This window comes from Ailuropoda melanoleuca, chromosome 3, assembly GCF_002007445.2.
Source record: "Ailuropoda melanoleuca isolate Jingjing chromosome 3, ASM200744v2, whole genome shotgun sequence".
NCBI lineage: Eukaryota > Metazoa > Chordata > Mammalia > Carnivora > Ursidae > Ailuropoda > Ailuropoda melanoleuca.
In genome coordinates, this window is record NC_048220.1 from 22,230,677 (window position 1) to 22,253,194 (window position 22,518).

The 22,518-nt window shown below is 50.6% G+C and overlaps 1 protein-coding gene and 1 long non-coding RNA gene across 2 annotated transcripts in view; one reads left to right on the forward strand and one right to left on the reverse strand.

Moving 5' to 3' along the window:
• Window positions 1-415: 415 nt before the first annotated feature.
• On the forward strand, window positions 416-17,620 carry LOC117801463. The gene is made up of 2 exons (XR_004624015.1): window positions 416-4,433; window positions 17,533-17,620. It is a non-coding gene; the product is annotated as an uncharacterized LOC117801463 (long non-coding RNA).
• Window positions 5,586-22,518, reverse strand: part of FSTL4 (follistatin like 4) — a 602,689-nt gene continuing 585,756 nt past the window's right edge. The window contains exons 17-20 of the mRNA XM_019799110.2: window positions 21,558-21,707; window positions 15,109-15,216; window positions 8,880-8,989; window positions 5,586-7,050 (exon numbers count right to left, since the gene is read on the reverse strand). Of these exons, the coding sequence (XP_019654669.1) occupies window positions 6,348-7,050; window positions 8,880-8,989; window positions 15,109-15,216; window positions 21,558-21,707 (1,071 nt within the window). The 3' untranslated portion in view covers window positions 5,586-6,347. The remainder of the gene's footprint in view (window positions 7,051-8,879; window positions 8,990-15,108; window positions 15,217-21,557; window positions 21,708-22,518) is intronic.

The window sequence follows — 22,518 nt, forward strand, 5'->3', positions numbered from 1 at the left end:
GCCCTTGGCCTCCAACTCCAACCCTTCCCCGGATCTCCAACTACCAGCCCCTGCTGTAGATTTGGGACTTGCCGTCCTCCACAATTGCACGAGCCAATTCCTTAAAATAAATCTCCCTTTCCCTCTTCCCCGCACCTACACACACACACACACACACACACACCCCCTATTGGTTCTCTTCTCTGGACAATCTGCACTAACAGCCGTGGTGCTGTGGACATGAAGCTCACCAGATGGAAGGACTGGGTCTGCTTCGTGCATCCCTCGAGCGTCCCCCGCTCGCACAGTGCTGGCCCGGCGTGGGTGCTCCGCACTGGTGCCTTGGGGATGACCGAGCCCTTGATGCATTCCGGATCCTAGCGGGCAAGTCTGCGCCGACAAGAACGAGGAGTGACTGGCGTCCGCGTGGGTGGAAGCTGGCGCCTGCGGTGAGCTATAAACGTCCACCACGGCCGGTGAAGAGAAGTTTGGAAGCACACGTTGGTTGTCCGTGTTGGGAGCTGAAACTTCAACGTGGGGGAGGGGACTTTTGGGTTCAGGTGCCTGCCTTTGTCCGCAGCCCTGTGGAGCAGGCCCGCGGGGAGGCCGCTTGCCTTTGCCCTTCGAGAACCTGCAGGGCGACGGAGAATGGGGGGAGGCACCGCCCACAGACAGGCACCCACAGAAGGTCAGTTTTCTCAAGTTTTATTGTAAAATCCTCAGAAAAAGAGCATTTACAATGACAATACTGGATGATAATCTGTGAATCTTCATATCAAGTGGTACTGCAGTTACACGGCGCGTTCACTACTGTGCAATACGTCAAAGTAAACACAAACTTATTTCAAATGCCACATAGTTACTGTGTTGGTACAAATTTCTACTAAAGTTGATGTAATAAAAATAATTTATATATATTTTATAAATAAGGAAAAATTCACATGTGTAGTAATTACAGGAGGCCTTTTGAGAAATACTGGTGATTACAGAAAATATATTTTGGTGTCTACACAACAGCTCAAAATAACGTATCTGCCTTGAAATAAGAGATCTGAAAGTTTTCTGAGGTGGGGGAGGATGAGAATCTTAACGGGATGAAGGGTGTGCCTGTGACTTCCTATCTCGAGGGCCGTTCAGCTACATGAGAGCGTGAAACAGTGTGTGTGATCACCCCAGCCACACTCCATGCCCACGTCTGTTCTGAGATCATTTCACAGTCTTCGGAGAGTGTGAGCAGAGGGCAGAACAATGGGGTGTGATGCGGCCAGGCCAGGAGGGGGGCTGGCCAGCCACAGGAGCCAGCCTGGGTGTGCCGTGGGGTCTGGGGTGACAGCTTATGGACCTGTTATCCCCACCTGTTTGAAGCAGCTCAAGGAGCAAGGGACCGACAACTCTTAAACTGATGGCAGATGTCACCCTGGGCAGTGGACGAAGGGTGAGATTTTGGGAATTTTCTCATTGGAGAGCACTCGGGCCCCATGGCCAGCCAAGACTGGTTGCCCCTCCTCGGAAACAAAGTTCCGATCTTGAAGAGTGTATCCCTAACGGGCAGCATTCTCTGATCCTGCCGTGGTGACGTGTGGAAAGGTCGCCCTGCTTGGGGTAGGGGTGAGTCAATAGTTATTGCTTTGTGGAGTGCAGGCTAAGCCTTCTAGAGCTCTCTGCGGTGTGGCCCACATTCTCTAGGGCTACAAAGAGATGGTCCCACATTAGTCAAGACGAGCTTGGAAAGAGGGGGGTGTGAATTGTGGGTTTGTCCAAGAACAGAAGCAGAAAGTACACGGTCAACACTGTGGTGCTGGCTGCAGCAGCCTCGCTGTCGGTGTTGGAGGCCAATCCCTGCTTTCCCCCTACTTCCCGTAATTTCCAAATTGTGTTCGGTTAAATCCCCATTGCTGCCCATAGCTCCAAAGAAGGTGTGAGCCCAGGCCTGCTGGGCCGCCGGTGGCCGTGGGGTGGCTGGTACCGAAAGCCCGCAGGCTCCCATAACGTGCTCAAGGGCTCAAGTAACCTGGCGGGTAGTTCGGTGTAGACCACAGCAGGGAGTGGCTTGCACTACACCCAGGATTTGGGGTCTTGTAGTCAGACCGTGAGCATAGGCACCATCTGTTTTCTCCTTTGCATCTTCTAAGCCTTTCTCTGTTCTATAATCTCTGTGATTTTGAAGAGAAACCATGACAACTAATGACTTTGTTGAATAAAACTGCGACATGCCAGTCTGGGAGTGAATGGTAGCATCTGGCCCTGTGAGTGACTTCTTTCTTGGACTGGAAAGCAGGGTAGTGCCATGGGGCAAAGGCCATTGGGGTGGCTGGTGTGACAGCAGGTCAGTTGCCCCTCAGATGGTAGGAGCTGTGGCACGGCTCGTGTGCAGGAGGCCTGAGGCATAGGCGGGGAGCCGGAAAGGTAGAGAATAAACTGGGAATGAGGGAGGTGTAGCTCGGGCCCTCTAAGGGAGGACGCTTGGGTGAGTCATCACCATCTGTATCCCTGCCCGACGGTCTCTGTTTGAGTTTGCTCTGGTCTTAGATACCTCGCTTGGAAGGGCTGTGAGCTGGGGCATGGGGTCATAATTCTGGACAGCAAAGGGCTGTGTCCCAATGGGTTCTGACTGCACTTGGAGGAGGATCTGGGGTTCTGGGTGGGGGAGGACTGCAAAGGACTGCGTGTCAGCATGGTTGTCAGCCTATGTCACAGTCGGGCTTCCTGGCGGTGGGGGGGGGCGCTTTCAGAGGAGCTGGGTGCAGGGAGGAGAAGGTGAGGTAGACTGGTAGGAGTATGGGAGGGAGGGGGAGTGGCATCAGCGATCCAGAGGCTTCTTTCTGGAGAGGAGATGGGGTTGTGAGGTTTGGTGATGAAGCTGGCTCTGTGTCCACAGTACATGAATGAAACACACAGTGAGAAGTGGATGATGTCCTAAGCCCCTGGTAGAAAAATATATCCAGAGTGGATCTGTTTCATGTCTCCGTTCTGGATTCTCCTTTAGTTCACAGGTTATTGGTCAACAGAAAAGAAGTTGTGGCCACACAAAGCCAACTTCCGGCTGCTCTCTTAGATGAAGTCTCAGCAGTTAGATGGCCTAGGGCTGCAGGCGGCTCTCTGCTTCATTTGGGGTTGAGAGCTGTCCTCGGGGCCAAACCTGGAGCTAGGAGCCCCTTCCCGCGCAGGGGAGCAGGCAGGGAACGAGATGGCCCAGGTCGGGTGGGGAGGGGATTGTAGGGGCTGAGCTTGTGTCTCTGCAAATCATGCCTCTAGATCCAAGTCCCTGTAGCTTGGTAGGAGTGGTTGGCCCCAGCCCGACTTCACAGAGCTCTTCCAGCTACTTCTAGGGGCTTGGGGAAGGTAGTAGGACCCTCAAATGCCTGGGAGACAGTGGGAAGAAGCCCGGGCCAGCCACAGGCAGGGTTGCTGGGGCAGGGAGGGTGGCATGTACAAGGCGTTTGCCCCACACCCAGGCTTCCTGTGCAGAGAGGCCATGCAGTTGCTTGGATGCCGATGAATCCCTCTTCTTACCGTCTGTCTGTGCAAGGCTGGGTGGGCTTTCTGGACCTGGAGCCTCCATGCAGGGTTCCACTCACGTGGGCAGAGGGAGTACGTGCACCTCCGTTTCAAATCTTTCATATCAGCAAAAGGTGTGGGTTATTTGTGAGTTGTTATGAAAAAAATACTATGTTGAATTTTTGTGAAATCAATTTTATTTCAAAATTAAGTAATTTCGAAGTAGTTGATTATGAAAGCGGCTTTTTCATGTAAGATGAATGCTTCTTCAGTGTGAAATAGTAGTCATTCGCTCATCTTGTGTGTTCAGTGGAAGGATCACCGGCTGGGCTGGCTGCAAGGCTTACCAGGTTTGACTTTCCAACTGTGTCCCAGCCTCTTCTGGGGCTGGAAGGGCCCCGGGGGACCTGGCTCACCTTTCCCCTGCCTCCTAGTCCAGCAGTTTTGCTGGTCACCCCGCTGAAAAGAAACCTACTCTCCTGCCTTTGGGACGGTGCAGACTCGGTCTCCGGGCGGGCGGATCCCTGCTGTGGTGCGGTATTGTGCGCGGCGTGGGCCGCGAGGCCTGAGTCAGCGAGAGGCAGGGATACTTCTCAGACACACTTAGAAACGGAAGGACTGGGGCAGGAAAGCTGCCACAGAGTCACTGCCACTGCAAAAAGCCAGTTGGGATTGGATGGACTCTGACTTAGGAACCCCGGGACCCTGACGCTCTGGCCTGGCGATTGGCAGGCTCTTGCTCAGGCTCGGAGACTTTTTATTTTTTATCATGTTCGGTTATCCAGCATGTAGCACATCGTTAGTTTTTGATGTAGTGTTCAACGATTCATTAGTTGCTTTTAACATCAGGGCTCATCCCAATTTTTTTTTTTTTTATTCTGCCAGGGGCTGCCACCACTTAGAAGATTTTCCCAAAGGGAGAAGTTCACGGAAGTTGGAGGATTTCAGCGATAAAGGTGGGAGTTTGGAAGTGAAGGTGTCAAGAGACGGAGACAGGAATAAAAAGAAAGGGTGAGGGGGGTTGCCTGTCCCTCCCAGCTCTGGTGAAACTGAGTAGGTGGCCTTCAAAGTCCATTCTCTCCACCTCTAGCTCTGTATTTGACCTGGAACAAAATCTCAGGTTTGCGTGGGCACATCTGGCCACACTCTTGGGACTGGAGGGGGCACTTATTTGGAGAACCAGGACCCAGGGGGGATGCCAGGGGGCTGGCTGACTTCCGGAAATGGTTCAGGTGGCGTGGGCAGTCGGGTGAGCATGAAAGAGCTGTGTGTAAGTAGAGCAAGGCAGGGTGTGGGTCTTCCTTCTCCTGAAAGGGACTGGCGCTCAGCAGCACAGGGAAAGCATGGCCATGGTGCCAGGCGACGGGGACTACACTAGCTGAGGTGCCTGTGGAGGGACCACCTTTTCCAACTTGAGGTGGCTTGAAAATAATCATTCAAGCCAGAAAGCGTACGAGTGTGTTGTGACTACTGATGTGAGGGAGAAAGAAAGGGGGTTTTGGGGACCCAGGGAAGCCTCTTGGTTGCAGACATTCTCCCACACGGGGTGCGTTCCCTGGGCTGGCTGGGTTGGTTGTACTTCCTTGATGCCCCTCCCCCACCCAGCCCAGCAGAGTCTGAGACATCGGGGATCATGCAGCATTGCCCGCCTGTATCCTTCTCCCTACCTTCCCTGCCATCCTTGGAATTGTGGGTTTTGCAGTGTGTGTTACTGGGGTGAGAAGGGCCCTCGTGTAAGAAAAGTCCTGAAAGGTGCTGTCTGGGCTGTGTTGATGCAGGGACTGCAGTGCAAGGGCCACAGGCAGAAAAGAAAGGGATTTTTAAAACGGATAGCCTACAGAACCCACCTAGACCCCACACGTGTCTTTGGGGTTCCTGTGTGGCTCCTGGAGGTCACTGTTCTGTAGGCCACCCCCACTTTGCCTGGCAAACCCAGTCTTCCCTGAATCTGGGGTACTGGGCCTGGCTAATAAAACGTCCCCCTTCAGTGGTAAAAAGGAGGCACGCAGGGTTTGTCCTGGTCTCTTCGTGTCCCAACCCAGAACAAAGTCTTAGCCAAGGTGGTAGCCAGAGCTGCACTCGGGGTGTCCGTGGTGTGGAGGGCCATTTGTCTTGGATGACCATTGTTCTTTCTGGCTGTGGGGCGTGGGGTGGTGACTCTCAGAGACTTGGCCTAAGGCAGGGAGGAACAGAGCTGGACGTCGGAGAGCATCTTTCTGCTTACTAGCATTTGAGATTATAAAAAATTATCTTTTAATCAAAATTTCCAAAATAAAGTAAGTGATTTCCCCATCCCCCAAGATGCAAGAAGTCCTGTCGGCTCTCCCTCAGGCTTACACCAAGTCACATGGAAAGAAAAGCACGAAGCAGGTGCGCAGGAGAAAAGAAGGTCCAGGAGGCGGGCGGACGTGGCTCTCGGGCCTGGAGCGTAAGCCCTGCTCCCGGCCAGCCTGTCTGAGGCCCGGCTTCGGGCCACTCGGTCAGGGCGAAGCCTGGCCGGAGCCCACCGTGAGGGACAATGAGTACATGAAGGCAACCGACAGGAATGTCAGCCGGGAGGGCGCGAGCTCTGGGTTCCACGGGCTCCCCAGGTAACATGGCGTGGAGCTGGGCACAGAAATGATTCCTTTACACAGCAGCCTGTGTGCTCACCGTAGCTCAAGGCATAAATCATACTTCCCAACGAAAAACCCCACTCTGGGGAGCAGCGCATACCGTAGACTAGGAGACTTGCAAGAAGACCAGCGTCGAACCACAAAGCGAATACAGGTTTTGCTTTTGTCCGTAAAAATGTACAGGGCGCCTGCCTGGGGCTGCGGCGTGAGGACGAGGCGGAGCTCGGTGGCCCGGGGCTCTGCGTGGGGGCCCCTTCATACCTCGCCCACCCACACGGCCGTGGTCCCCCGCCTGACGCCCGCCACCTCACAGCGCAGCGCGTTTTGTCTCCCGTTGACCACAAACAGCGACTCCCGGGCCGGCGTGAGCAGGTACTGGCCGAAGAGGCCGCTGTCCCTCACGATCCGGCGGGGCCCTCCCCAAGGCCAGGCCGGGCCCGCGGGTGGCTCCTTCAGGTCCTCCAGCACGCCCGCCTTGCCCGTGGACAGCTCCAGGAAGAGCAGGCCCGGGCCGCTGGCTGCGGCGGCATACGCGCAGTACTGACCGCCCTGGGTGAACGAGGGCTGGAAGGCCACGTCGGACACGCCCCGGCTCGTGGGCAGGCTGTAGAGGGTGCGGATCTGCCCCCGCAGCGTGACCTCCTGCACGTGCAGCTGGGCACTGCCGGGGGCGGCGCTGACCACGAAGCGCCCGTCGGGGGACACGTGTGGGGTGCCGCTCACGTCCCCGTTGGGGCCAAGCACTGCGTCCGTGACGCTGTCGAGCAGCAGCTGGGGGGCAGCGGACGCGGGGCCGTCCTGTCGGCACTGGATGAAGAAGTAGCCGCCCAGGTGGGTGTGGGCCATGGCCTGGGGCACGCAGCCATGGCTCCGCAGGCCGATGGTCTTGAGCGGCACCAGAGTTTCCAGATCGACCTTGTGCACGGCGGGGTCCGACCTGTTGAAGAGGAAGCCGAACCTGCGGAGGGAAGAACTGAGGTCAGGGGTCGGGAGGGGAGCTGTTGTTCGTCTGAAGGATGGCATCTTTTCTCCTCCCTCTATCGTCATCCTTCAGGGATCTACTAGCTTCGTAATTAGATGTACCATCCTGCAAGGCACCGCTCCTTCCGTGGTTCATCTATGATGGCAAACCCAAGGCAGTCGAGTTACAAATGCTCCTGGATTTGCGCTCTCCTCACAGGCACTCCTCTCTCGCCACGGGAAAGGAGGAGCGTAAAAGTGCCCTCAGCCCTTCTCCCCGTGGGTTGCCTTCAGATCAGCTCCCCGGAGGCCTTGTGCCAGCTGGGGAGTGGGGGCCCGTGTCTGCAGGGAGAGGCCAAGAGCCCTGATGGCCTGCTGGGAGGACGGCGGAGGCGGGCTTTCTGCTGTGGTTCCCTGGGCTACGTGGAGTCCAGTGCGAGTGAACAAGGACACACTTGCTGTCAGTGCTCCTTCCAGGGGAGAGGACTGCGGAGGGGCAGCCTCTCCTGGGGCCGTGTTTACACGCGGGAGCGATCTCGGGCAGGGGGGCCCGAGGACAGCTTTTTTTTACCTTTGTGGTCAGATGGCTGAGGCGTTGCTGCACTGCCTGCCCCCTGTGGAGCCGGCACGGGCTCACCTCCCCTCTCAGAGCCTCTGCGACTCTAAAGAGGGCAGTTCCTTCGGAGAGGGCTGTCGGGAGGGAGGACGAGGACGGGATCAAAGAGGAAGCTGGAGGGGAAGGGCTCCGCAGTTGGAAGCTGCTCCCATCTAGACTTGTGGAGGCGGGCTGTGGGCTGCAAGGAGATCTGACCCCAGGCAGGGCTTGGCTTTGACTTGAGAGCCTCTGCCTAAATCCCTGGCTCCGGGAGGCCTTTTGGTGCTTGTGGACACCTACAGGAATAAGAGAAAACTCCGCCCCCCCCTTAGAGTGGGGAGATGCCCCATTGACTGCTTCTCTAGAGCATTCTTAAAGAGCCAGAGCAAGCAGGAGAAGCCCACTCTTACAAGCAATTTGGATGTCACAGGCCACACATAGGCAATGCAGAGCCTGTAGGTTTGTTGGACTCGAGGCGGAATTCAGCGTCTGTGAGGGATTTTACCCTTTAGAGCCTCTTGGAAGCTCTCCTCAGGTGCTGTCTACAGGGAGGGGTGTTTTCTTCCTTGGGCTTGGATAAATGGGTGTGCCTAGTTTTACAAGTCCAGCTTCAGTGTACAAAAATGAGGCATTTCTTCTTGGAGAAAGGTGTTTGATGTCAGGCAAAAGAAAGGCACGAATAGTGCCCCTAAGACTCTGGGTCTTGCTGCCTTGATAGGAGGGCAGGATTAGTCCTCTGCAACACTGACTTTACAGTCAGGGTGGGGGTTCTCTGACGTGAACGGGCAGGGGGAGGGGCCAGGCTGTTCTTCCGGGTGGACCAGACACCTGGGAGGGCTCGTTTCCCAGCTGGCCCTCTGCATGGTTGCTCGGGGGGCTCCTGGATGTGTGAACTCGACAGGGTCTTAGCTTCTCCGAGCCTCTGTCCCCTCATCTGTAAGAAGGCGTCAGGACCACTCCGCCTCGTAAGTACAGTGTGCTCCATTAACCCTCTTGAGTCCTTTCCTCTATTGTTCTCACCTTGAGGATGAGACTTCCTGTTCTCAATGGGCCTCTGAGGGTGGTAGGAGCTGGGTGCCTTCCTTAACTATGACTGTTAAGGACTTGGGATGGGTCCCTTTCTCTGTCCCCTCATGAGGGAGCCCAAGGCCAGCTCCGCCTGAGTGGGAGAGAGAGAAGGAGCAGGGCTCAGCAGGATTACGGGTACTTAAGGGCGTCCTGGTCCGTCTCACCTGATGTGGTTGATGATGAGGTTTGTCGGGGGTATGAAGAAATCGTCCACTCCTGCAAAGGGTGTGCGGGTAAGGTGCTGGCCCTGGCCAGTGCTGGCTTCTGTGATCACCTACAATACAGAGCAGGAGTCCTGGTGAGGGCCCACCGAAGGAGGGCTGGGCAATCTGGAAACATCTGCATGTGCTGCTAGGGACCCTCGGCACACAGGCTGTTTGGGGGGTTGGGCAGGAGCAGAGTGGGAGCTACTTGGGAATGTCAGAGGCAGGGACTCCTCCTCCTGGGGAGAGGAAATGGTGGGACAGATGTGAATGCCCGAATCATGTCCTCCTGCTCAGGCAGGCCTGACCCTAATCCTGTGGGACGCTGTCAGCCCCCCCGAAGGCACAGCTTCCCAGAGAGGTTCTCCGAACAGAACCATCACTCTGCTCAGAGACCACCTCTCCCACAAATGAGAATCCCCCCTTCTCAGTGGCCAGGTCACCCTGGGAAAAGAGGGAGAGGGCTTTTAAATCAGGAAAACGTTAAATGGTGGAAAGATTTACTGGTTCCCTGTTTTCCTTTGATGCCAGGTGCCTGGGCCTGTTTGTTGGGAATCTCTGTCCCGTGCTGCTCACAGAGGTGTTCTCTGGGAATGGTGACTCCGTGATTTATCGGAGAAAGCAGGAATCCCGTAGAAATGCCTTTCAAAGATGTTGCTTAGGCCATTTAGATGCCTTGCAATTAGAATGCTGGGGTCGGGGTGCGGTTGCAGAAAGGACTTACTATAAGAAATCAAGAAAGAGGCACCAGGTTTTGTACACGTTGGGAGTGACCAAGCATAGCTGTCTCGGTTTCCCTGGAGGGAGCAGGTGATCCCCTGTGGAGTCGGCAGGAGGCGGCTGCAGCCATTGTCTGGTGCGTAAAGCCCCTGGTGGGTCTGTCAGGGAACAGCACGCCGGTGATGCAGGAGAGAGCCAAGTGATGTCGGAGAGTGGGTGGGATGGAAGAGTGGTTTGGAGGTCCTGCCAGGAAGTCCCCTGTGGTCAGGCTGTGCATCAGCTACCCTGGCCGCGGGCATGGTCAGGCCAGAGCCATGGTGCCAGCTGGGCCTCGTCCCCTTCCTTCTGCACGTGCTCATCAGCCCCCCACAGGGCCAGTGCCCTGAAAGGTGGCCGACCTGCAGCCAGAAGAGGGGCTTGGCCGGCTGGGGGGCCATTTTGGGGGAAGAGCCACAAGGTCAAGCCCCGACCCCCGGAGCAGGAGAGCAGGGGCTAGAGCCTGAACCCAGGGCGGAGACACTTGTCCTGATCTGGATATTGTGGCTGTAGCTGCAGAAAGGGTCCAGACTTGTGCAGCCTGACGCTGAGGGCAGCATCTCTTGGGGCTTTGTGACTCACAAGGCTTGGAGTTCTGGATGCTTTTCCTTTGAAGAATAGGCCTGCCTTCTGGCTCTTATTTTTATGGGACAACGACCACCACCTGGCTGCCTCCTCAGGCAGGGCTGAGGTTTGAGTCTTTTCTGGATTGTGGTTCCCTTGAGGGGGCCACGCAGGACTGGGATGATGAGGCTGGTGATTTTTATTTTTAGCCTTGGGGCAGCCCCAAAGTTGTAACATGGTATTAGGTTATTTTGCAGGGTTTTTTTTTTTTTTTTAAATGGCCAAATGACACCTCCATGGCAAGCGCATGGGGAAAAAAAACTCAGAGCTGGGCATTAAGAAAATAGCAGCCTGAGGAAACTGGATCTTGGGAGTGTCGAAGGGAAAATGCCCAAGAATTCCAAGAAGCCATACAATCACCACCTGATACCAGGCCTGTCATTTTAACTTCTGATAGAGATGGAAAATTACAGGCTGTCAGCGGTCAGCGTCATTCACGCCTCACCACGCCGACGCCCTACGTTCAGAGGTGACTTCGTCAAAACGCACTAGCACAGCCCGCTGAGCTGATGTGCGCTGCCCGCCTCATTTCTCCGACGCGTCTCGAGTTCCTTCTTGGCCTTGCGTCCTGCAGTGTGCCTGGCCACATTCTTGCCCCGAAGATAATTGCTGAACCCCTCAGTTTTGTTGGCTCTATGGGCTTGGTTCAGGAGCCTTACAGTGGTGGCGAGATACCGGGAACTGTCACTTGGTAGTCAGAGTGGGGTCCTGAAGGCCAAGCATCTCTCTCGGCGGGTAGACAGAACCAGCTGAGAAGGGAGGCCTAGCTGGGCCTGGGACTGGCAGGCAAGGGAGTGATATGGAGGACTCAAGATGTCAAAGTTTCCAAAACCGGCTGCTGAGGGAACGGCTGTGTCTAGGCAGGTCCTCAGTGTTGGATACTGAGAAACACCAGGACATTATTTTTTGGCTTTGCGCATGTAAACAATGCAGAAACACAGAATGCTGTAGCTAAACTGTCGTCCGTACCCATATCATGGCCTTCGGATGGGATCTGAGAAGTCAAGTTGCTGGACCCGGAAGCACTGCTCTGAGGTTTTCAGTTCTCATTTCCAGGTTGTGTGTCACACGGGCCTTGCTGGTGACATTTCCAGGAGGGTGCGCAAGTCGCGGTTTCTTTCCCCCGAGCCCGTAGTGACAGAGGCAGCTTTATTCATTCTGTGCACTTGTCAAAGCGAGGTTCCTAGACTCCGCGCTTGGGACGGGGGACACCATGGTTTAATTCCTGATAGTCACCAGCATGCTTTTTGTGTTGGGCCATTTAGGCAAAATTTGCTCTTGGTTTTTGGGAAACAGTATTCATTAAGAAACTATCTGTCTATGCATGTTTTTAGGTATTTAGAATGTCTGTTGTATTAAGTGCCTTTTCAGCATTTATGGAAAATACTAGTTTTTTTTTCCCTTCTGTGTTCCTTTGTTTGTGTTAAGACAATGTTGACTGATTTCCTGACAGCGAACCGTCATTGTATCCTGGGGCTTGGTTCTCTGCATTTAGGTGCGTGGCTGGATTCTGTTTTTCATACTGTGTTGAGAATTTTGCTTCTGTATTCATAAGTAAGCTTGGTCTATAGCTTTATTATTTTTATACAAGTTTCAGTCAGCTTTTATAATTAAAATGGTGGTGGCTATTTAAACAAAGAAGCTGTACATTTTCCTCCCTGTGGTCCGAGATAGTTCAAATAATATTAAAATTAGAGTTGGAAGGTTTGATAAAATTCAGCTGTACACTTTTCTGTGGTAGCTCTTTAATATTAAAAAAAAAAAAACAACCCTATAATAATGGTTCTATTTCAGGCTTCTGTTTCCCTAAGTTGACTTTATACCCAACGTGGGGCTCAAACTCACAGCCCTGAGATCAAGAGTCACACGTTCTGATAGAGCCAGCCGGGCCCCCCCCCGGGTCAGTTTGTTTTTTCCCCTACATTTTACAAACAAGCATTCACTTCTTCTAGGTTTTCAAATTTGCTGCCCCAGAGTTGCGTTATATTACTTTCCAATAATTTTTATCCTCCTGTATTTTCACTAATGTTCTTTTCCTCCTTGCTCATTTTGTCTACCTTTGTTTCTATGAATTTCAGTCTCCTTATTGCTTCTTACCACTCTGGGCTTGTGCTCCTTTCTGACCACAAGTACCTCTTCAGCAGGCTTATTTTAAGACACAGAGACTCCGTGGGCCCAGCCTTCTCGGTCTCCCGTCGATCTTGTGGAAGAATGGCTTTATCATTGCTTTTGAGACAGTTTGTAATTTCCCTTGTCATTTCCTTTCTGATCCATCGTTATAAAGGCGTGTTTTCTTATGAGGGCATATTTATTTTAATTATTTCCAATGATCAGATACTGTTGCCTCTCACATCTCTGTTGATAGGATTTGTTTCCTTTGTGGTTACTGATACACTTGGGTGGATGTGGACCTGTGAAAAAAATGGTTTTGCTGATGCAAGGTTTATATTAAACCAAGTCGTGTCATTCAGTTTTCCCATGTCCTTCTTTTGTCTTCTTTGTACAATGTAAGTGCATTTTTAATCAAGTCTTCCTTTATTTTAAATCACTCTTGTTTGAAGCATTGAGTTGTTAATGGTGCTTGATCTGTCTTGGCCGTTCATCACGTGGTGTCTCTCCATTTGCTGTTTTTAAACCCTCCCTTCCTGATAGGAGTGGCACTATGGACACATTCCTGTTCGCCTGTCCTCACTATGCCCGCCCCCTTTAAATCCAGCCTCTTTGCGGCCTGTGTATTTCTCATCAACAAGTGTCAGTTTCCTTCCTTCCTAACCCCGTCAGATCATCTCTGCTCTCGAGAGAAACCAGTTTGTCCTATGTGGAATGATGAGACCGCCGTTTCCCAGCTGCTGCTTTCCAACAGCATTCTCCAAACCTTCTCTTATCCCAGTAAGGTATTTCAAATTATTTTTACTCCCCCCCTCTTTCCTCCACTCCCTGTGCTTATTTTTACTGAAGTAATTTGTCTGTGGTTACAGACTGGTATCAGGATTTCTCCTTCAGCGTCTCTCTCCTCATTCAGACATCCTTAGTTAGCACTGATTACCATTTCCAGGGAGTCTGTCCTCATCCATCTTTCTTCCTCTCTAGGTTCACTGTTTGCAACTGTCTCCTCTTTCTCTTTCTTCATCTTGATGTCTCTGATTGGGTTCATCTTGTGTTTGGGATCTTTCCTTAAATCTGTTCCTCAGAGGGGGCGGTGAGTGATGCAGCCTCTGAACTCTTTGGTCCTGCCAGGTGGAGGATGTCTGGGCTGGGAGGAGGACTCTTGGATTTCAGTCCTGTAGATTCCATGGTGTCCCAGCTCCTGTGGCCGGTGAGAAAGCCAGTGCCCATCTGATGTTTTTCTTTCACAGATAACTTAGGAAACCATGCGTTTTTCAACTCAGCCACTGTGTTAAATTAGGAAATCATTTTTGGTTTCAGAAAAAAAAAATTTTTGGCAGCCCCTCCCCTTGAATTACTTTAGAGGCTTTCCCGGAGTTGGCGGGACCAATACAAGTTATGATTTCCCTGGGCTTATGCTCTGCTCTGAATGACCTTTATCCAGGCTCCTAGACCCTCTAATGGGGATTTTTTGTCAGCTTGCTCGAGCCCAGGGTGATGGCATCCATCAAATGACAACAGTCTCCGTTTATAGGAGGTGAAGCGGTGTCTTCCCCGTGGCCCCGCAGTGCAGAGGCAGGCAGGCAGGCGGTCAGTCCCCCGGAGGAAGCTTCTGTAGACCCGGATGTCCCTTCCCTCTTCCCCGTCTTGAGAACAGGGTGAACTGGGCTCCACCTGCAGTTCCTCTCAGCTGGGGTTCTGAGAGAGAGTGAAACCCTAACATCCTGAAGTGTCTAGTATAGGAAACGAATTTTCTCTCCTGTGCATCTAGAATGGTTCTATGCAGATCTCTGGGAGAATTCAGGCATTCAAATCACTTTTCTTAGGGCTTAATCCTTGAATGCATCCCTGATGAGAAGGGCAGAGGCAGGCCCACTCAGCACAGGGGTGGTGGTGACCTCCTCTGGCTGGGTTGGGGGAATTCCACAGAGCGTGAAGCCCCAACTGTTTCCAAGAGGCAGCACGGGGCAGTGGCTGAATGTTGGGCAGTAGAGCCACCCTGCCCGGCTTGGACCATGGGCACATTACTAAACTGTTCTGTGCCCTAAAGTACATTAAGTACCCAACAACTGTGCTTCCGTTTATGGACAGAACTGCTGCTACTCTTCCTTCCTGGGCCCACATCTAGCACTTGCTTGGACACTGTTCTCGAGCCTGCCCAGCCCGAGGAGAAGCAAGCCCAGGCTTGGGAGAGGTGGGGCCTGGGGGTCACATTCTGGTTGTTCCGACACCAGGGTCTGATCTGTCATCAGGATTATTGTCCTTAGAGGTGACCCTGGCTGAAGATACCTCAGTAATGGTCTGGGAGGGGCTATGGCCCAAGGCTGTTTTCTTTTTTTTTTTTTTTTTTTTTTTTTAAAGATTTTATTTATTTATTTGACAGAGACAGAGACAGCCAGTGAGAGAGGGAACACAAGCAGGGGGAGTGGGAGAGGAAGAAGCAGGCTCATAGCAGAGGAGCCTGATGTGGGGCTCGATCCCGTAACGCCGGGATCACGCCCTGAGCTGAAGGCAGACGCTTAACCGCTGTGCCACCCAGGCGCCCCACCAAGGCTGTTTTCTAATCCCTCCTGAAATCTTGATGGATAGATTTTGGTTAAATATGATTAGCGACCTAGGGAAGCAAGAGACATTTACATTTAATAGGAACAGTGTCCTTTGTTCCTGTGGGGTGGGTGTCAGGGTCTCGGTGTGTTCAACATACCTGGAGGCTCGGTTGGGACTTGTGCATGTCCCCCCAGCTCAGGACCCACACTTGGTCGTGAGACTTGTCATAGGACAGCTTAGCTGGCAGGGGGTCCACACCTATGGACTTGAAAAAAAAATACAAGTGGGTCATCATCATTATAAGCTGACACAGTGGTCACTGCTGGGCTTTGTGTACGTGGCCATCATGCCTAGGTGAGTGGAAAGCCAACCTTGCAGCCTTGGCCGTGTTCCTGCTTGGGAAGCCGGGGCCTAAGCCTCCCTTCTGGGTTTTCTTCAGAGGTGGAAAACTCTTGCCAGTAATTGAATCCCTTTTAAAAAGCTCTTGCATGGTTTACTTAAAGGGGACCCAGACCATCTTGGCAGAAGCCCAAACCCAGAGGCTTGACATTTTCCACTCAAGAATCAGTTGTGGGACACTCTGGTCCCTGCTCCCAGAAGTCTTTTGGGCCTCTAGAACCCTCAGGGTCCTTCCCCAGGAGCTTCTGTGGCTGAGATTCTGGCGAGTTGGTCCTTCCTCCTGTGCCGCCAGAGACGGACTGAGATCTTCCCTTATCATCACTGGTCTCTTAGCTTGGTACACCTTCTCTCCGTACATCCTTCCACTGGAGTCTCTGGGACCCACACTGTAGGATCAGGCAGATTTTTTGTTTTAATTGCTATAACTGAAACTCCACTCTCCCTCTAGAACAGAGCCTCCCTGTGGCCCTCTCCAATGGAGACGGTTTTCTACTTCTCTGCTGTTTGATAATATAGCTTTATAAATTCCAAAACTCTTCCATTAGGCTCATACCACTACACTCTGATCCCTGCCCTTCTTGTCACTGGCCGTCATCTTAAGCCTTCTCTTTCACTAATGATGTCAGCCTTCCTCGGGGGTGAGGGGGTGGGGGGTGAGCACATCTCTACCCTCATTGGTCAAACTTCTCACGACTGTCTGTGGAGTTCCCGAACCTGCTTTCCTTTAACATTCCCACCAAGTGTCTGTCTTCATCACTCTACTGACCTCTTCCAGACCTTTATGTCACATTCTGAGATCACTTGGTGTCCTCCTCTTGACATTTCAGCATGATTCCCCATGATTAATGATTCCCTTCTAGAAACATTTTATTCTCTCAGCCTCCCCTCTCCCTAGCTTCTCTTCCTCATGCTGACTTATAAATGTTGGCATGTCTCAGGTCTTCATCTTTGACCTCCTTCTGGCTAAATCCTTTCTGTGGGTGAGTTCATCCAATTCCAAGGGTGCAGATAACCTGTTGTACTCTGATGACTTTAGAGCTCATTCCTCTGTCGATGACCTCGGCAAATACAAAGCTGAACTCTTGATTTTGCCTCTCGCTGCTTCCATATATTTCCTTGCCATTCTTTACCATTTTTGAAGTCCCCTTCACTTTCTTGCTCTCATTATGAGCCCCTGAAGCCTCTTCCTACATTCATATACCCCGGGTCCTGTGTTCCTGCCTCCAGCTACTCCTCCTTGTCCCCAGAACCTGCCAGCTTCCCGGTTGCTTCCCGTCACTTGCTAAAGCCTTTGGGATTTGGCATGGTCTTCCTTTACCCAGAGCTTTGTAACCCATCAGCAATAATGCTCACAACTGACGTCTCTCTCTTTTAAAAACCTTCTTGATTACTCATTCCCTTCCAGCTACCCCATTTGTTTGCCCTCTCCACAGCCAAAATTCCCTAGTGTTCAGACTGTAGCCTTCTCCCTCCATTTATACTTCTTTCATATTCTCATTCTGAGGTGTGGTGGAGTGAGGAGGCTAAAGAGCTAAACCAATAATCTCTTAAATTCACCACAGTGTTCCACAGTCTCAATATGCCGAGGAGCAAAGATACAGAGGGAAAAGCTACTGAAGAACATACCAGGCTCTCAGCTAAAAACCCCGCAGGGCTAACTGCCTCTGATTCATTCCTAGACCTAGAAGAGTAAGCCTTAAAAAACTTAATTCGGCCTTGATTCAACTTAGTACTTGATTAAAGGGATTCATTCTCTACTCTTTCTGCCTAGCGGAGGAAAGGGTAAAGCCTCTTTGGTGGATGAGAGCCCTCTCAAGTCTATCATTTTTTTATACAGAATGATGGGGATTTAAAAAATTAGGCATTACAGGATACAGACTATATGCCTAAAGACTACTAAAAAATACAAGAGAAACAGACCCATGAGTGATTCATAAAGAGATAATTACAAATTTATATACAGAAGTAAAATTAGAAATAAATGCCATATGTGAAATCGAGTGCTCAATGAATTGGTTCTGTTAAATCCATATTAGGCACAGCAGAAGACAGGACTAGTGAACTGAAAGATAAGTTGATAGAACATACTAAAATTGAAGCATGGAGAGACAAAAAAAAAAAAGGATGAGTGAAAGAAACATGTGGGACACAGTGGAAATGTCTTTTTTTTTTTTTTTAACAGTTTCCGAAGAAGAGGTAAGAGACCATTCCAGTCTGATGAAAGGTATCAATCTACACATTCAAGAACCACTAAAACTTCCAAATTGGAATACATACAAAGAACATCATCCCTGGTCACATCAAAGTGAAATTACTAAAGATCAAAGAGAATATCTGAAAAGTAGTCAGAAAAAAATATATGTGACCTTTAAAAGAGTGACCATTAACCTATTAACAAAACAATGGAAGACAACGGAATAGCATCTTAAAATGCTGAGCAAGTATAATTGCCAAGGTAAAATTCTATATCCAGTGAAAATAATCTTTCTTTAAAAATAATGGGCAAATAAAGTTCTTTTCTAAGAAATAAAACTGAGAGTGTGTTGCCAGCAGATCTGCACTAAATTTAAAGAAGTCCTTCATCACAATGAAAATGCTCCCAGACAAGACTGTGTACTTCAGGAAGGAATTAGGAGCAGTGAGAAAAGTAAGTATGAGTACAAAATAGTAAGTCAGGTCTTATGGGGATCATTTATACAGAGTTAACAATTTATTTCCACAATCATGCAAAAGGCAGGAGAGGAGTTAAAGGAGTTACTGTTACAAGGTTTTATCATTATTGGAGAAGTGAAGTCATAAATTACGTGTGACTGTATTGAGGCAAGGGTGCATGTTATAATCTCTGTGGTAGTCCTAACAACAACAGTATAATAATATTTCACTAACCCAAAAGAAAGTAAAAAGGAGGAAAAAGCAGAACAAACAGGTAGGTCAAATAAACCAGTAAGATGGTATATTTAACTATATAATTAACTGCATTAAATATAAATGGATCAAATGATCCAAGTAAAAACCAAGATTATTAAAGGCTAAAATCCAAACAAACACGTGGAGCTTTATAGAAGATCACCTTAAATATATGGACATAGAAAGGTTGAAAGGGAAAGGACAAAAAAAATACAGCTAACACTAATCACAAGAAATCTGTCTGTACTAGTGTTAGACTTTCAGGCAAGAAGTATAGCCAGAAATAGAGATAACTTGTAAGAATGAAGAAGTCTTTGCCCCAGGAAGTTACTACAGTTTTATAGCAAAAATGCATAGGATCTAGATAAATCTACAATCACAATGTGAAACTTCAACACACCTCTCAGCCGCTGATAGAAAATCTGAACAATGTGACGAACAAACGATGTAATTGACATGTATACAGAACACTGTACCCACCATTAGAACACACGTTCTTTTAAAGTGCAAGTGGATCATTTTTATCCACATGGATTCTAAGCTGGGCCATAAAGCAAGCTTCAATGAATTTCAGAGGAGTGAAATTACGCAGAGTATATTTACTGGCCAGAAAAATCATTAACAGAAAACCTTCTGCCCAACTGGCCTGGAGAAACCACAACCCTGGTTACATCCACATTTCCCCTACAATGAGCGTGCACTGGGGCAGTGCTGGGAAGGAAAACCACACCCCTGCTCACTGGCCTCACTTTGTCTTTACATCCACAAGCCTTCAGTGGGCCTTTACTTTCATTCACCCAGCAGTCCTAGCACAGTGCCCTGGTGAGTTCAATCTCAAATATACCCTTCACCTCTCTCCTCAAACCTCCAGGCTAGGTGACAATCTTCCTTCTTACTTCACTGAGAGAATACAAGCAACCACAAGAGATGTTCATCCACCTGTCACCTCTTTGTAAGTGTACCTGAATATTTTCCATTATTTCCTTCTGTCATATGAAAGCGTGCGCTTTTACCCAAAGCTAGCATCTCTCCATCTCTGCTCTGGATTCCACTGACTCCTGCCTACTTCAGTGATGCGGAAGAAAGGGAAGATGTGTGGGAGGGTGGTTTTGTTTCTTAAGCATCAGGTGCATACACATATACATACAAATGCTGTGATGTCACCTGTTCGAAAGAAGCTTCTTCCGTGTGCTCTTCTACCCTTTGCCTCATCTGACTCTATTTACAGCAAACCCCTCAAATGCTTGTCTGTATTCACCATCTCTACGATCCCCAGCTTGTATTCCATGATCATTCTATCTGCTCCTGCCAGGGTGATCCGTGGCATACCAAATCCAATGGTCGATTCTTAGTCTTTGTGACACGCAAATGCTCAGCTGTATCGGACTCCGCTGACCACAAAGTCTTCCTTAAAACACTTTTTTTTGGGGGGTTTCTGGAATGCTCAACCCCTGCCCGCCACCCCAATTTTCTTCCTACCTTTCAGGCTACTCCTGCTTGGCCTCCTTGTTGGCTTCTTCTCTCCTTCCTGATCTTTTGTTAGAGAGCCTCAGGGCTCCAACCTTGACCTTTTCTCTATCTGTATTACCATCACTGATTTCATCCGCTTCTCTGGGTTTAACACGTGGTGTGGTGGTGGTACCTACACTGATCTCTCTGGCCTAGATCTCTTGTTGGACTCCAGACCTGTTTATCCAATTGCTTATTTGACATCTCTATTTTTATTTTCTTTAAAGACTGACTTCAGAAAGAGACAGCAAGAGTCTGGGCGGGGAGGAGGGGCAGAGGGAAACGGAGAAGCAGACTCCCTGCTGAGTGCAGAGTGCCCGTGGGGCTTGAGCCCACAGCCCTGAGATGGTGACCGGAGCTGAAATCAAGAGTCAGACGCTCAACTGACGAAGTCACCGAGGCGCCCCAACTAATATTTAAAACACCCGTTTACACTCGGCAGGTCTAAACCCAAATTCCTCATCTTCCTGTCTTCCTGCTCCATGGCCTGCACGCACTGCCTTGCCCGAAGTCTCTCTAAAGTGCATTAGTTTCCTATTGCTATGATAACCTATTACCACAAACTCAGTGGCTTAAAACCACACAGATTTAATTCTCTTACAGTTCTGCAGGCTGTGAGTCCACAATTAATTTTATGGCTGCAGGGTGGTGCTCCCTCTGGAAGCTCTAGAGGAGAGTGTTTCCTTGACTTTGCCAGCCTCCAGCGCTGCATTCCTTGGCTCACGGCCCCTTCCTCATCTTCAAAGCCAGCAGAGCCCCTGGTGCGCTCCAGTCCTCCCAGTGCCTCCCGCCCCTACACAGTCCCATTTCTCGCTGCCTCGCTCTGATACAGGAACGTGCACTTACACCGAGGAAGGGCTCACGCCGATCAACCTGGTAACGTTCCATTCACACATCCTTACCTTAATCACCTCTGCAGAGTCCCCTGTGCCCGAGAAGGTGACATTCATAGGTTCTGGGCATGAGGAAGTGGACATCTAAGCCATCATTCAATCCACCACACATAGTAAATGGCATCAGCATTCTACAGTTCCTCAAGGTAAAGAAAAGCCCAACAACCTGATTGCCCTCTCTCAAAACTTACATTCAACCTGGCAGAAAATCTTTCCACACTTCAAATCCATCAAGAATCAAGGTTCTCGCCACCTCCACGGTGTCTGCAATTCGTGCCTGAATGACTGCATTAGCCACGACTCCGCGCTGCTTTGCCATTGGTTCTCAGCAGGGCCTGTTTCATTATCTAAGTCGGATGAGGTCACTCCCCAGATGAAAACCCTTTGGTGGCTTGGACTGTGCTTTACCTCCACCTTCACCACTGCCCGTTCTCCCTGCTTCTCACCGTCCTCCAGCCCCTCCTCCCCCCAGCCCGCCCTCTGCTCCCGAATGGGAGTCCCACTTGGCATTTAGATCTCAGAATCTGTTCACCTCCAGAGCAACGGCCAATTTGAAACAGTCTTCCAGTTCGTCTGTCACATCTGACCTGTAAATAGCTCTTAGAATTTATAGTTCTCGAACATTCTGACTTACGCTCTGCCTCCCAGACTAGAATATAAGATCTAGGACTTGACTGCTTATTCATGGCTGTTTTCCAAGACCCAAGAGCAATGCTTGGCACATACTAGGCCATCAATACTGGTGAGTAGCCGCACGTGAATCATCTTTGCTTCCCACTCCCTGTCCCCAGTCAGACTGCCTCTCAGAGGATCTGGTCAGGGTGCAGAAAGCCAAGAGGAATGCGGCAGGCTGTGCCCCAGAACTGGAAGCCCCCCTCACCCCCTTAGAGAGATGTACCTCTAGAACTTTCTGGGCTTGCACGTCGACCACGAGGACTCTGTTCAGAGCTGGCTGGGCCACGTAGATGTACCGGTTCCGGACATTCACTGCTGAGGCCCACTGGCACGGCTGGGTGGCATTTCCTTCCCCTTGGGGACAGATTTCTTCCTGTAAAGGAGATAGGCTGCCATATATCTTCATAATCCCCCGGCCCCCCTGCCGTGTGTGGGTTCCCTCTCCCCTCACCCTCCCATGTCCCTCTGTTCCCTCTCTAGAACCCACAAACATGGCACACCAGCCCTCCCACATTACCTGCTTTAAACATTCACCTTCCACCTCCTCCCACTTGTGAGGCTGGAACTCCCTTTGTGTTTTTATCAGCAGCTACCAGGCCCACCTTCTTTGCCCTCTTGGGTGGGGACTTCCCCCTCCCTGCATCCCCATAGTATAGAAAACATCTGTCAATGGCCAGTCTTCCAGAAGAGTGACCTACCATCTCTGCTTCCTCACCACAGAGCCGGCAGCGTTCCCACTGAGCTCAATACTCCGTACTTCTCACTTCTTAAATTAAACCTGCTCCACCTTTTTATTTGAACTTGGGGCATCAGCGGACTCTGCAGACTATTCCTTACTTCCTTCCCTCACCCCCCAGCTACCCCACCCCAGGGGCTGGTCCTTCTCGGTTGCTTGATCCTGCTCAGTTTGCTGATCTCTGTAAGTCCAAACGCACAGGGGTCACTCAATGACTTTTCCTCTCCAAAATCCACTCCCTTTGCTAATCTCATCCCAACCTATGGCATCAAATACCGTCTACGTGCTTACAACTCCCAAATTTGTATCTTTAGTTAGGGCCTCTTCTTCGAACTCCAGACGTACGCAGCTGACCACCTAACTCTACTTGGCTGTTTGCTGTACACCTTAAACGTTGAGAGTCCAAATCAACTCCTAATTTTACCTCCCAATCCTGCTCATTCTGTTA